The sequence below is a fragment of the Anas platyrhynchos genome, chromosome 3, assembly GCF_047663525.1.
Source record: "Anas platyrhynchos isolate ZD024472 breed Pekin duck chromosome 3, IASCAAS_PekinDuck_T2T, whole genome shotgun sequence".
NCBI lineage: Eukaryota > Metazoa > Chordata > Aves > Anseriformes > Anatidae > Anas > Anas platyrhynchos.
In genome coordinates this window covers 96,094,490-96,109,549 of record NC_092589.1, presented here as the reverse complement: position 1 = coordinate 96,109,549, position 15,060 = coordinate 96,094,490, and the positions used below count along the sequence as shown (strand labels likewise).

At 40.6% G+C, this 15,060-nt stretch overlaps 1 protein-coding gene across 1 annotated transcript; it reads right to left on the bottom strand.

The window, feature by feature from the left end:
- Nucleotides 1–2,032: 2,032 nt before the first annotated feature.
- Nucleotides 2,033–14,249, bottom strand: KLHL31 (kelch like family member 31). Its single transcript, XM_005009187.6, has 3 exons — nt 14,043–14,249; nt 10,542–11,745; nt 2,033–8,657 (listed from the first exon to the last, which is right to left on the bottom strand). Exons 2-3 carry the CDS (start codon nt 11,711–11,713, stop codon nt 7,925–7,927), a joined length of 1,905 nt encoding a protein of 634 aa, XP_005009244.3. The 5' UTR covers nt 11,714–11,745; nt 14,043–14,249; the 3' UTR covers nt 2,033–7,924.
- Between the last annotated feature and the right edge of the window lie 811 nt (nt 14,250–15,060).

The window sequence follows — 15,060 nt, the reverse complement described above, 5'->3', positions numbered from 1 at the left end:
ATCTTTGTCTTTTATACCATGGTTTATTTTCAGTTATTATTATTTTTATTTTTAGCAGCTTTTATCACAGAGATCCATGGCTTGACACAGGCACCCTGTTTTTGGCTTCCTCAAAATTATCCCTGGACTTTGATCTGCTTTACTTTAGCTCCTGGCAATGATCTACGTTATTCTTTACTTTTTTTTTTTTTTTTTTTTTTTTTCTTCTTTACTTTAACACTACTTAACATCATTTCTACCCCAGCTACTTGAACTATTTTGAAGTTTGCAGCCAGAAGACAAAGGCCCTGCTAATTCAGAGACAGCTTCTAAGCTGTTGTGATGCTCTGTTAGTTTCTATCTTTCCCTTTACAGACAAACCCCAGATGATCATTTAACTCTGCTCTTACCAACAGATCATGGATAGCTGCAATGCTGCAGAGGTTCAGGTTGGAAATTTAACATTTCTTCCCTGTTCCCCTCTCTGGCTTCAGGAAGGAGTCATCTAGTGGTGATTCAGGCCAGCAGCACATTTTTTGGCCTTTTAGTGGCGGGGGCACAGCAGTACCTCACTGGCCTCACTCCCTCCTTGAGGTCAGGACCAGTGTGCTACCAGCCCTGGCAAGAGATCAAGGGACAGCCTTGCTCTTCCCATTCTGCACAAGAACAGGTCGTAATCCCTGTCAGGCTGCTGTGATCTCGGTTATGTTTCTTTACAAACAAATGGTAAAACTTTATTTTGAGTAGGTTAATAACACATCCTATACTGGGTCTCTTTCTAAAGCTTATGCCTCCATACAAAGAAATCTCCTTATGCCAAGCACTGTCCTTTTCTCCAGCAACATCATTCACATGAAGAGACAAATCTGAGACTATCAAAGATTCAAGGCCAATATCTGAGGATCACTGGGAAATGCTTTACCAATAAACATCAACACTTCGTGCTTGCTGGGCAGAAGAAGTTCTGCACCCACATTCCCTGAATCTTTTGCTTTCTGCTCCACACCATTAACCAGGTGAAATAAAAGCAGAAAGCTCTGGGGATACATTTGCTCCCTGAGAACTGTTTTCACTGCTTTATTTACACTGGTAAACTCAGATATCACCACTTTGAATAGATTTCTCCCTGAAGGAAATACATGTAATGCTTGCACTTAGCATTTGAAAAGCGTTCTTGTTAGGATTTGAGATAGGACAGGGGGAACAGCAATGCAAATTTTGATGATAGATTTATGTGGCGTAATTACTGTGAGTTATATTAATTATAATGCATAATTTAGCAGACCTTCTTGCATAAGAGCTTCAGCACATTTGAAATGCTGTAGTTACCAAGGACTAGTGGGGCATGCCAAATAGCACTAGAGGGGAACATTCAGACACTTGAGTCCTGACCTTCGGGCTTGATGCACAGCTGAGCACACCTGCAGGCAGGTAGCATCTTTTCAGGCGACCTAAGGAGCCCAGCTGCTGCTCTAGATGTGCAGGGGTGCTGGTTCATGGTCAGCAGTCTCATCTGGGTGTCTTAGATGCTCCACAGAATCCCATCCCAAATCATGCTTTGAAGCAAGCCCTTGGGGTCAAAACACAGGGAACACTCTTTACCACTTCAAAACCTCTCATCAGCGGCACAGCTTAATTGCTTTTCAGAATTGTGACTATTTTTTTTTCCTTGAAACTTAGTTTTTTTTATTTCAATTAATGTGACTTCGACAATCAAAATGAAAGCATGTTACATCGCTAATCAGACATCTCATCTGTTTTCATGTCTTGTTAGACATTTTGATGATGAAAAATGACTGTGAAATGCATTGTTAAAAGAAAGTTGTCCTTGTGAAAAAATGAAAAAGACAGGATAAAAGTGGCTTCACTGTCATCCTGTGTGGCTCATTGTGACGGTGGTGTGACAGCCAGGGTCTAACAGAAATGCCAAATAGCTGCTCTGAAAACAGTGATCAGCACGGGGCTTGGAAAACAAAGGAGATTTGAACTGCAACCAGGAGTTAGCCAGGGAGAAAGAGAGTCTCAGAGTTTCAAAGTGACGTGACAACAAAAATAATTTGTTTGCTCTACATGTCAACAGTTTTATTTAAAGCATACAATGAAAAATACTGACATGCTGGTTTATTCCTCTTAACAACAACTGCCGCACCACATATTTTAATTTTTAAGTAGTAACATTCTCACATGACATGTATAGATTTTCCTGTTGAAATATGTTCCCTTGTGTTATCACAGTCCATCCTTAAGGTGTGTGATTAGAAAACCTATTTGTATAAGCAGTATGTCGAACAGTCAGAAGCCAGGGAAATGCTTTACACAAATAAGTTGTATTTTTAACTTTTATTGTTGACAACAAAACTGCCAAGGCAGCACCTAGTGTAACATCCAGTGTATCTAAATGTGCGTGTTCCCATTCTTACCAACAGATATCAACTATGTCTTCCTCATAAGTTTACCAACTGCCTGTATTGTTATTGAAAATTTCATTTCCATTGACACAATGGGCTCATACCAGTCTTTTGCTTGGTAAAGCTCTCACTCAAGCTATATTGAATTGCACGTGTTTTCTTTCATTTTTTAGGGAACTGCTGGGAACAGAGCTCTGAGCAGCGCCACACTTTCAGATGAGATCCATTGACTCACTGTTCACCCCTTTTTCCCAACGGGCATTTCAGAATGTGACCTTTTCTTTACTGTGGCTAACAGCAAAGAGATTTTTTTGCATTAGATTCACAGATGAGCTTTTATGAGCTCTACAGCTCCATGCACTACAAATATCTGCTTTGGTAGACTGTGAAAGAGTCACTCAGTTATGGACAAGAGAAGAGAAAATGTAAAGGATAAGGCCTCATTGTGGCCTTTCAATATAATTAAAGGGGTCTTATAAAAAGGATGGAGAAGGACTCTTTGCTCAGGTAGATAATGATAGAACAAGGAGGGGTGGTCTTAAACTAAAGGAGGATAGATTTAGACTACACATTAGGAGGAACTTCTTCACTATAAGGGTCGTGAGGCACAGGAACAGGTTGCCCAGAGAAGTTGTGGATGCCTCATCCCTGGAGGTGTTCAAGGCTGGGTTGGACGGGGCCTTGGCCTACTCGATCTAGTGGGTGGTGTCCTTGCCTACAGAAGGGGATGGGAGTTAGATGGTCTTTAAGATCCCTTCCAACCTGAGCCATTTTATGATTCTATGACAAGAGATACTCCTCCTGCATGGAGGAGTCAGAGGTACAAATCCATTCATTAAAATGTTTTTGTTTACTTATACAAAGTAGGTCTTTGACAAAAGGATGAGAAGATTCATTACAAAAAGGCCAGGAGACTGTAGGGGAACTATTGAATTCTCCAAGCAGGCAGATTCAGAACTTAAAAAAAGATCTCCCAGCTTGGGTGGGCCCAAAAAATAATTAAGTCCCTGGAGCCTACACAGAATTCTACTGAGCAGTTAACCCCAATGAAATAATCCTTATGGGGAAATCTAGTCCCTAAAAATTTCAGGTACGGCATGATAAGTAGGTAGCTGAATGGTAATATTGAGTATCAGTCTACTACCTCCATGTTGGCCTTCCTCGTGTGTTGATGCTTGTCTCCCCATGGATGTAGTTCTTGTTTTTTACTTTGCAAATGTAAGTGCATAAGAATAACTGTATGTAAGAGAAGCCCCACTGAATTCAAGATGGTTTGTATGCTCATATGATTACATGTATGACTGTTGGGTTTGCAAACAAACCCAGCCATTAGTAGGGAAATACTCCCTCTAAACCCAGCATGAGTTTTGAGAGTTAAAACTGTAGGCTCAATGAATCTAGGTTTCAGGGTAACATAGTCTTACTCAGTCATTTCATTCATTACATACTTTTCCCTGCAAGAACTGCTTTTTAAAAATCTCAGCACAGAACACTTTTTAACACTTTATGGCTTTGGTTGATGCTAATTTCGTCCACTTCCGTCTTTGATCAGCTGGATGTTGGCACTTTATCTTACTGAACTCTTCACTCATACATAGATGATCTTACAGCTTAACTACAGGAAGAGATTAAACAACTGTGGTCTCATCTTGATTAAGAACTATGCACAAAATATTCCTTTCAGCATAACTTTGCAACCCCATTACACACAACCTTATAACACACTCTCCCATGCACCTATACAAGCACAATTAAACAAGAAAGTAAAACATTATCAAACTGTTTCATTCACAGGCTGAAGAAAGATAATTTTCAGATTTGAATTCCTTGGAAACACAAATGTTGTAGACCAAAAAAATGCATAGGCATAGGCATAATTTTGAAGATTTTTTTTCCTTTTTTTTTCTTTTTTTTTTTCTTTTTCCTTTTCTATCCATATAACATTAAAGAAGATCCTTATAGTGTTTTAGCAACCTGTGTCTCATACAGTTGGAAGTTCTGCTTTACTTAATATTATCATGTCCAGTACTTCCTAAATTGCATTTTAAAATTTCTTTTCAGCATATAAAATATTTTAAGTTCCAATGAATAATTCTTATTAAATATTTGGAGCCCGAAAGAACGGTACTGGACAATGGAAGAGCACTGTCCCATAACACATAACATACAAACCACTTTTTACAGCTCTAACAAAATGAGATTGTACATAAAAATGTCACACTTAGCTCAATACATTGGTATGATCATAGTAACATTAAGTTCAGCTGATATTGCCATATATTAAAGGCCAAATCATGGCTCAATGTGCAGTTGAAGCCTAAACAGATGTTTAGAGAAAATAATGAAAATAACACACTGAAGTGCTATACTGCTAACAATACCTTTTCTTAACCTACCTAAGATTTTTGGCCTATGGTGTGTTACCTAGTTTGTGCAATGGAAGCAACACGTGGCCAGTGGTGCTTGACTCCTGTCCCAGGACACCTCCTTACGGATTTGTTGTGGCCAAGGGCAGTGAGGGCTGAGATCAGTCTTCCTTCTGGGTATGACAGTTTTGGCAGGCAGCTCTATGTATTGTTCTGCCGGAATTTGGCCAAGAGTCTGAAATCCTATACATCTTATTCAACAGTCCCAGTGAAGTCAGTGGAACTTTTTTTTTTGAGTAAGATGAAAAGGATTTGGCCCCCAAAGTTTTTAACCCTTTAAGTAGTTAAGAGAATAGTTTCATTGCACTTAGCCCATCATCCACAAATAACTTTCTATCCAAAAACAGAAGATCAGTGTTGATGTAGAGGAAGCATTGGTTCATAGAAGAGGAAAGTGTGCAGCAACACCTGACTACTCATACCATTTTGGAACTGAAATCCTAAAGGGAAAAAAGTGGCGCTTGCATATGACACAATCTTATCCTATATTTATTTGAGGCCAGAATGACTGTTTATTGAATTCCTAAATGCCATCTTAATGGGTATCTTAGAACCACTAGTGTATAACTAGTAGTATGACTATACACCATAACTAGTGTATCTATACAGATATAAATGAATTTGTGTATGTGTGTCTTTATTGACCTGGGTGGATAAGCAACTACATCTAATAGTATTACAATATTACAAAAATTATTGGAGAAGATGGATTTTTTAAAGAGCACCTTATGTATTTCCACATAGAACATGTGGTCATGACTTTGGGAAAGGTTGGACCAGGTGAACTGCAGAGGTCCCTTCCAACCCCTGCTATCCTATGAGTGCTTTTGACTGGAGTGGGCAGGAACAGCATTTTTGTATTTAAATCACATTGATCGTACTTTGTTATACAATTCCATGTTTTGTTCTGTGACAGTGGATTTGAATTACTATTATTTGGATTAGACAATACAAAGGATAACTATATGCAAATTAAATTAATCAAAACAATATGACTGCTACTCTGACTACAAGTCATCGCAATGCAGTATGATCTAATAGCATGCAGTACTCAGAAATAGAATTTGGGATTTAAATTTGTGTAGTCAGGATGCAGACATGAATTCTAAGTCAGAACTGGAATAGGACTGAGTACCATGCAGTGCAATCCCGAAGGACAGGTGAATCACATCATCTCTAATACTGTGTCACGCTCCTTGCTGATGCTCAGTATGTAGCTGTAACAACTCCTGTGAATGTTTGTCTCAACAGAAGTCTGCACATACAGACAAATTTATAGCATTTCTCTTTTGCAAATGACATGAAAGTTTGTCTGTCTTGTAAACACTGCAAAGAGTATGCCTTCCCATTGGCACTAGGACCTGGAGGTGTCAATTATAATCCAAGGAAACTGCATGAGAGGCCTCTATGAATTGGTTGAAATGAGTGAACTTCTACTGTTTTGGTTATATTAAACCATTTTAGTTCCTTGTATTGCCTCCTTCCTTCTCAAACAGAAGGATGTGGACATTTTGTACTGACAGCACTCCTTCGGTATCAAGTTCTAAGGGGTCATTATGGGCTGTACGTCTCTTTGCTTAAGTGAATAGGATTAGGTTTCATACTTCACTCCTCCACTGCATGCTGAGATTAGGAAAAAAAAGTTCTTGGAAAATCATCTGAGTTGATCAGAGACTTCACTCACCAGGAAAACTCCACAGGATTCAACAAGCACAGCATTAGTCTAGCCTTTGGAAAAACCTGAGTAAGAGCTCCTCAAAATACAAATGAGGCTTCAAAAGGAGGTACCTAACAGTATGTCTAGAAAAAGGTTAGTTTGGGTGATGGTGTGTCTACACCTGCTAAGAAAGGTGATAAGGTACCTCTTTGTTACTTCTAAGGAAAGCCTCTTTGATTTCATCCACTTTTCCATTATTCACAGTTCTCCATATACATACCCTATGCTTAAAGGCAGATCCTGCAGTCTTTATTCAGACTTTGTTCCTCACTGCACTGGGAATTTTTCAGAATACTACAGAGTAGGAGAGATGCTCTATGCATCTTCTCCACCCTCAGAAACCCGTGAGCCTTGGTGCCTCTGGGCATGAACCCAGCTTCTAGATTTTGCCCCTCTTGTGGTACCTCCTGGCTTCTGGCTTCTCAGAAGAGAAGATAACCCCGAGGTACATTCCTACACAGATGGGTAGAGAAGGAACAGGAGACAAACTGCGTGGCCTTCACACCTTCCTCTGGGAGTAACAGGAGAGCCTTCCTGGCAAGAGGAGAGGACAGGGTGGCGGTCTGCTCCCTGGTGTACACATGGGGGTCAGAAGAGGTCTTTGGCACCCAAGGCAGACCTTGGGACTTGCCCATAAGGCTTGCAGGAGCTAAAGTATTTTGTGGATTCAGGTCTTGAAAAAGCCATGCTACAGCATTAGAGAGGAGGATTAAAAGGTCTCATGGCAGAAGATAGGGATCTCTTTCTAGCTTCTGAAGGAGAAAACATTGTGAAAAAAAAATCTGTGAATATCACTGCCCCAAAAGGAAAGCATGTGTATGCTATATGCAATTTTTTTCTTTCTTTTTTTTTTTTTTTGTTTTTCTTTTTTTCTTTTTTGTTTCTTGAAAAATAAAATGCTTAGCAAAGAACAAAACTGATAAATTTTATAATGACATGGCACATTTCCAACGTATATTGAGATTTATTACTACCGATGTTTGGCTTTCATTTTGAGTTCTGAAAGCGTTTAAAACTCAGTATTAAAAAAGCCTCACAACAATCTTCTGAAGCAACTTTATCTCTATTTTACAGGTAAGGAAACCAAGTCACAAATAAATTATTTGCCACAGATAACACAGTGAGTCAGTGGCAAAGTCAGGAACAGAATAAAATTCTCTCTACTGTTATGGCTTAACTCTTTTCCTGCTAAGAAAATTCATCTTATCCCTAGTATGTTGTTTCACACCACCTGTCTTAAAGATCAGGAAAAATGGCCAATTTGAACTGTTAAAATTGTTGCAAAGCCAATTATTATTTTTTTTTTTCCACATAAACACAAAAATGCTACTTAAAGGGTTAATTAAACTGCTGTGCTGGTAAACATTTTTACCGGTTGCTGGTCTGACCAGGGTTTAGATACTGACTGGTACAGAAGAGACTGAGCTCGCCCTGGACTCCCTTGTCTTGGTGTTGGGCATGGATATAGTACAACAGGATACTCCCACAGTGGCCTCAGGCAGCTCGTCTTCCTCTGTCCACTCATTGAGATCCGGGTTATAGCACTGAATGCACTTCTTATATTTTTTCTCTATCTCATTCCAGCCCCCCACCAGGTAAATCTTCCCGTTCAGCATGGAGGCGCCGGCCGTGCTCACTCCGGTTTGAAGGGGCGCCACGTAACACCACTGCCCCGTGTAAGGGCTGTAACACTCCACGGGGAGGACGTCCACCCTTTCCCCTCGCCCGCCCAGCTGCGACCCACCCATGACATAGACCCTCTCCAGCAAGGACACGGCGCAGTGCCACCCTCGTGGGGTGCTAAGGCTGGACTTATCCTGCCAGCTATCATTGCTGGGGTCATACATGCACACTGAACGGGAGTAGGCGCTGTTAATGTAGCCTCCCGTGACCAGGATCCTACCATCCACCACAGCGCTGGCGTGGCAGCAGCGGGGCACCTCCAGGGGTGCCTTCATCTGCCACTGGTTAGTGGCAGGCACGTAGCACTCAACCGAGGAGAGGCAGCCCTCTGAGTTGCGACCACCCACTGCGAAAAGGAGGCCATTGAACACATTCAGGCTGAAGTGGGTACGCTTCTGGTTCATGCTTGCCAGGTGAATCCAGGTGTTGAAACGGGGATCGTATCTGAAAGCATTAAAAACAGAGGGTGACCATCTCACGTGCAGCTATGGTTAGTTCTACACTCCTAATTCTGTCCCACTACTACAGCAGCGGAGGATTGCTAAATCACTATTGTGTTCAGCTATTTCTTCAGCCTTGCATAAGTCAGTGGAATGGCACTGGCACTCCTGATAAATTTAAAAATAAATTTAGTTCTTTATTGGAGAAAACTGTGTTTGTACTATTCACATCTAGTACTATTTCAATAAAGTAATTCTGTCTCCTTTCTGTAATATGAGTTTGTACAATAACCTTATAAGAATATTGGAAAGCAATAATTTTAACATACAATAGAAATTTTAAAATGTTTGCAATTTATGTCTACAGCAAAGATGACAAAATTTACTCAGACAGCCTTAAAAAGTGTTAGGTGGTGATTTATACTCGCACATTTTTAGTACTTTCTAAAGGGTAAGTGATCTTTCCCTGCCACTCCTACCAAGTAAGATTTATGTGGAAAGGATATCTTTGTTTCTGAACCTATGCGAAATAATATTCTCTGTCCTTGACATTTCAACAAGCAATTTAGGAGTAGCAAATAGAACATAACAACTCCTTTGGACGAGGGGTTGGGTGAGGTGCATTAGTAAACCCATACATTTTTTCCCTTTGCATGCTGAGGGGACCAGAGAATCACACAAGAAAGAGACTATGAGAAAGTGAAGTGTAATTGCTAGCTGTTATATGGCATTGTTATCAGTAGCTCTGAAAGCAAGTTCACAGACAATTGATGTGAATTGACATGGCCAAGGATAACGGCAGGAGAGGGAGCAGAACACCAAGTGGAGCACAAGGATTCCCCCACCTCCTCCACACAACCTGGGTGTGCAGCAAGCACACAACTTGCTGGAGAATGTGAGGCACAGCTTCGAGGCAGAAGGTTGGGAGAGCAACAGTATCGTCTCCTTTACGTGATGTATTTTTCTGACAAAGTAGATTACACGAAAGAAATGACCTATAGAATTTTCCTTATTCATTATCTTTGTGTGTTAGTGGACCTCTCTGGGAGAAGTTATCTTAATGTTCTTTTCCAGGAGCAGAAAAACAATCACTGGTAGGCTGCATACTGGCATTGCTTGTCCACAGTCTGTTACATGGTCTGTTACTAGATAAACGATGAGTTTTCTCACCTCCAGCCTTTGCTTCAAGCAACAGCGTGCCATCAGCTTTTAGCCTGAACTAATCGATAACTAGCACCATTCATCTGACTGCTGCATGTTAGGCTATGGACTCTTTTGCCCTTGCTATCACCAGTACGGTTCTTAGATGATGACTGATAAGAATCGTAAGCAAGGTATTGTTTGGAGTACCTTGGAGAATAGAAATGTAGCCTTCAAGAGGCTATGATGTAGTTTCTAAACTCATCATAGATAAAAAAGCCAAAGGATATGAAATGCAGTACAAGAGCTGTTAAAAATACGGTGAATGGTGCACAGAAAGGCACCGTTATTATAATAACTCAGAGAATTTTTTAGAACTTTCTGTGAGGCGTCATCAGCTCCTGAAATTTAAAAAATCTGCTTGATTTCATGCATTTAAATGTTACCTTAGAAACTCCTAGAATTCCTGTTTATTCTCCTATTTATTTCCTCCACTTGGAATAAGTTTTCTCAGTCTGGCCATTTCCCATTGTGCATGGGTAACCATGGTGAAGTTCCTACATATTTCGATTGCATTTTTCTGTTCATTCAAACTTCAGTACAGAATAGCATCCGTACCTCCTCCACCCTGTCCTCCTTATAGGTACCTGATCTGATCACATTGCACATCACAGCCCAGCTCAGTCTTCTCCCTGAACTATATGGAATAAATAAATAAATAAATAAACATTTTAAAATAAATAGTTACCTGCAGAAATTGCTGACTGCATGCTTGGCTTGGTTCCTGGCATCGTTCTGGTCTTCCCCACCAGCCACGTAGAGAAATCCATCCATCACCGTCACGCACTGGTTAAAACTTTTAGCAGGCATCTCACTAAGCTTCTTCCATCCCTTTTCAGGATCTCTGTATAAGATGTCTCTGCTAAGAGACTTCTCTGTTAGAGCAGGGCGTCCCCCAACAGTAACTAGCACTCTGAAACCTCCACGAATCCTTGTTCTTCTGGACTGCAGTGTATTCTGATGATACGGAAGCAAATGATAGTTCATGGCATCCACCAGGAGCTTATGGCAGTCGGCATCTTGCATCATTCTCGGAACAGTTTGAACATAATTGACAAGGTCTTGAGCCGAGATGGTACCAAAACGGATGTTGCCTAAGAGATCAGCAGCAAACTTTACTCTTTTTTGGTCAAATTCCAGCCATTTTATTGCAATCTGGAATGCAACAATTTCAGAAGGAAGCTGTAAGTCATCATCTGCAAGAAGTTCATTAATCTGATCAAAAGTAAGTTTTAAGAACTGATCTGTTTCTGAAAATTCAATGAAGTTGTCTCTAATAAATTTGTGTGCCGCCTCCTTGGTCGTTTTTAGTCCGTATGTTTCTGCAATATTGGCAATGTACATACAATTTTCAACACTGATTTCTTGGATTAGGAAATCACAGCACATCTTTACAAGGGAGTGAATCTGAAGATAAATTGCTGTGGAAATAATACTACCTATTGTATAAAGCGAGAGCGTAAGTTTTCCAGTGTAAGCATAGGTGATAACAGTAGCTAGACCCAATGGGGACACATCATTGAGGTCTACTCTTTGGGTGGAAGGATCTTTCTTCAAGATGTTGTGAAAGTAGTCACTGATTGAAGCCATCACCACCTTATGAACACTGAAGGATTTGGTTTTGGTACTGATCGTCAAATCACAGAGAAAATTTTCTTGTCTCATTCTGCTTAGACCTTCCAAGAGATTTGGGCTATATGATGAGTCAGAAACTTCAGATGAGATGCAGCTTAAACCATTGCCTCCTTCTAAGAGTCCATTCAAGCCATTTAGTTTGCTGAGGGGACCGTCTTCCACAATGATAGTCGTTTCATTGATATCTACTTTGTTCTTCTTCACATTCTTCTTCTTAGGTGCCATGACTGCAATGAAATATTACAGCCACGAGCTTGCTAAAAATAAAATGAAAAAGTTTAGAGCTACACTGCAGTTGTGAAATTTAATATCTGAGTGGTTACGCAACAAAGCTAACCTTTGTCAATACATATAAATGCCATGAAAATAAAACTCGTGGGATAATCTACCTCTCTAAAAGCTATTTTATGGTCCTAAATTTAACATGGCTGCTTATTCGTAACAATGGATACTCAAATTATGAAGAATACAAGTAATTCCAAAATTCCTTTCTTTTTAATAACAAGATCATAAAAATATTTCCATATTGTCATCACATTCAAAGAGTTAAATTCTCTTCCTAAACCTTAAACAAGTTTGCCAGAGTGTAAAATTTTGGAAATATGCATTTAAGTCAGACATGCTCTAGATCTGAAGCATAGGAAAAATATGGTCCAGCTTTGTTCTAGGGCTAATACAGATTTACAGGTAAGTGAATTCAGAGTTTGACCAAGAAATATGAAGAATGGGGGAAATTCTTACAGAAAGAGTAACATAAAACATAAAGGAGAAAGTGAATTTTGGGTATAGTTATGTTGATTTTAGATTTAGAATCTGCTCCAAATTCCTTCAGTTTTTTACAACTTCAGACTTATGAGAATGATGATATTCTGTTTCCCATGACAAATTTGCAAATACCTTCTGCTCATAGACCCTTTGCTTGCTTTTCAATGTCAGTAATCTGAAACTATTTAAACTTAACCTTCCTTTTAGGATTTTGGGGATATTTAGGGAGAAGAGATGATGTCTAACTTTTATCTGAAAAAATGTCATGCAAACTGTAGCAGAATGTATTACCTTAAACGCGTTCTTCATGTGTGAAGGAAATAATTGTTCACATACAGTTATCTTAGAGAGAGGGATTTGAACCACACTTATCAACTCTAGGCAAGTTCAGCTCTTGCTGAAATGAAGACCCAGGTTTTTGTCAAACATGATGTGAGATGGCTCTTAAGTAATTCTCAAAGGGCCTATTTCAAAAAATATGTGTATGCAAACACATAGTGAAGGAAAGTGCAAGAACAGAGTTAAAACAGAATTGCTGAGATCAGCAAGCAACATATTCAAATGTAGCATTTCTCTTTGATATATTAATTGATTTTTAAAGAATGTACACAAGCTAAAATTCTTTGTGATCCTTGTGCTCAGGAAAGACAGAAGATGAAGAATTGCTGCTTTATGATAAAACAATCTGGACTACTTCAGATCAATTTTCAAAAAGTCATATTTCAATGCAGTCACACTTCAATCTGAAATCTCAGCACATCAATTTTCCCTTAAGCCCGCAGCCCGTAACAAAACAGTAATTTAATTATAGAAAGGAATGGTTGCTGCCTGTGAGTACCAGGATTTTTTTCTTCTTGTGCCGGGTGATGACTGCGTGCAGAGCAGCAGAGGGAGAAGGCCATGTGTGCTGGAAGTGTCAGTGTCAGCGCAAGCTGACGTGAGCTGCGGGCCCCGAATGTCTGGGTGCCAGCACAGGGGTCAGCTGCTCCCCGCCTCCCCCCGCTCCGGCTGCATTCCCAGAGCTGCATCTGTTGAGAGCTATCAGAGTCACCTCCGAGAATAGCAACCTCCTAGCAGCTTGCCATTTTAAGACAGGTTCAGTCAGAGGTGCATCTGGCGCTTCAGTCTACTTCGTTGTTTAACGCAACTTTTTGCAATAAAATTGTGTTATCTCCCCTGCACTGTATGATTCCTGACACAGAATAAAAGCAAAGCAGAACTTTTGGATGTCTTTGTATGTCAGCCACATAGTTATAGCTTTTCAAATTAATAGCCACAACTTCATAGCTGGCAAGGGCATATTTGTTTGGCAGTCATATTTGTGGTTCTTTGTATTTTTAGAGACCCATAACTTAAAAATTTTAATGCATGCACCACTTAATGTTTATTGCCTCACTAAATCATTGTGGAGCACATTTAAATACGTGTCATTTGAAGCTCTCTGTTAAAAAATGTTCACTTTCCCAAGTTTTTTCCTGAGCACTACTTTTCTGTCAGCAGAAACTGCACTAGCTAGTTTAGTGTATAAGTGCATAAGTGTCAGGAAATGCAAAACCAGTGAAACAAATCAAGCAGTCCTGTAACAAATCCAAGCTACTGAGCTTTGAAATCCCTGGATGGTTTGGTTTCCTATAGCTGTTTGCCTTCCCCTAATTTCCTTTTGCTTTACCACAACTTATTCCAAAAGAGATTGAGGGTCCCAAACCAATGCATTCAAACACACAACCTTCCCCCCTTTAATATGCTATCTTCTAAATGCTAGCAAAGTGAGGCGTTAAAAACCCCTTACCCTCCTCAGAAAAATGTTGTCCCAGAGCTGTCCAAGAAGCTGTCAGTGAAAATGCCTCTTCCTAAGAAAAATGAGAAGACAAAGAGACGAAAAGTGGTAAAAAGAAGAGAGAAAGATCGGAGGCCACTTGGTATGTCCCAGCTTGTGGTTTCTAGTGTGACCCTTTTCTGTCACAGTGAGCAAAAGAGACCGGAGCCTGCGCTCGGTGCTCTTTAAAATGACCCCTCCTCTCGGTGCCTTGCTCTCTGCCTCTGCCCAGCCACAGGAGTTAAGTTTCCCTGGCCTGCCTGGCCTTCAGAAACAAGGGGAACAAACCTGGGTACTTGAAATGCTCCGGTACGAGGCAGAAAAGGAGGCAGATGAAAATGGTGGACCCACAGCAGGCAATGATTGTGCTGAGTAAGCGTAGGGTGGACCATCAGATTCCCCATCTTTGGGTGCCTGGGCTCCCTGAGCGATGCTGGGGGTGAAGTCTAAGGGTGGGATGTGCGAAATCCAGTATGCTCTGGGGGACACGTCTAAAACAACCAGCAGGTAACACCACGGAGAAGCTGGCATTACAGTTCCACTTTTATTTGGACTGAGGTGCTTACCCCTGGGCAGAGGGAAGGAAACTGACTGACAGGGATTCACAGTCATGTCCTATTTCTCGGTGTTAGCTCACTGCTTCCATATAGGCTTGTCTCGGCTTTCAGGGATACTGGCTCACAACCCCTGATACATTTGCACAGAGATCTGAGCTCTGATCTGTCTCTCAAGAAGGTATCCCGACTTATGGGTTAGAAAATACACCGGGGTGTTTTACCTTCAAGACCTCTGGCCAGAAATCCCCAGGAAAAATTTAAAGCCAAGTCTCCACATCCCAGAGGAATTTCATACCATGGGGGTGGCAAAGGGGGTGGGAGTGACTGCATGGGGAAGGAGGGACATCGGGGGATACGGACAGCACAGAAAGGGAAAATTTTCTCTTGGCTGGACTTCATGTAATGCTTAATCCGATAGATTTATTAGATTACCT

What these genes read in the sequence shown, in the direction of transcription:
- KLHL31 (XM_005009187.6), bottom strand. Translation starts at nt 11,713, where the DNA reads ATGGCACCTAAGAAGAAGAATGTGAAGAAGAACAAAGTAGATATCAAT. An exon ending in GCAGTCAGCAATTTCTGCAG is followed by an intron (nt 8,658 to 10,541) that starts GTAACTATTTAT and finishes TAATGCTTTCAG; the next exon opens with ATACGATCCCCGTTTCAACA.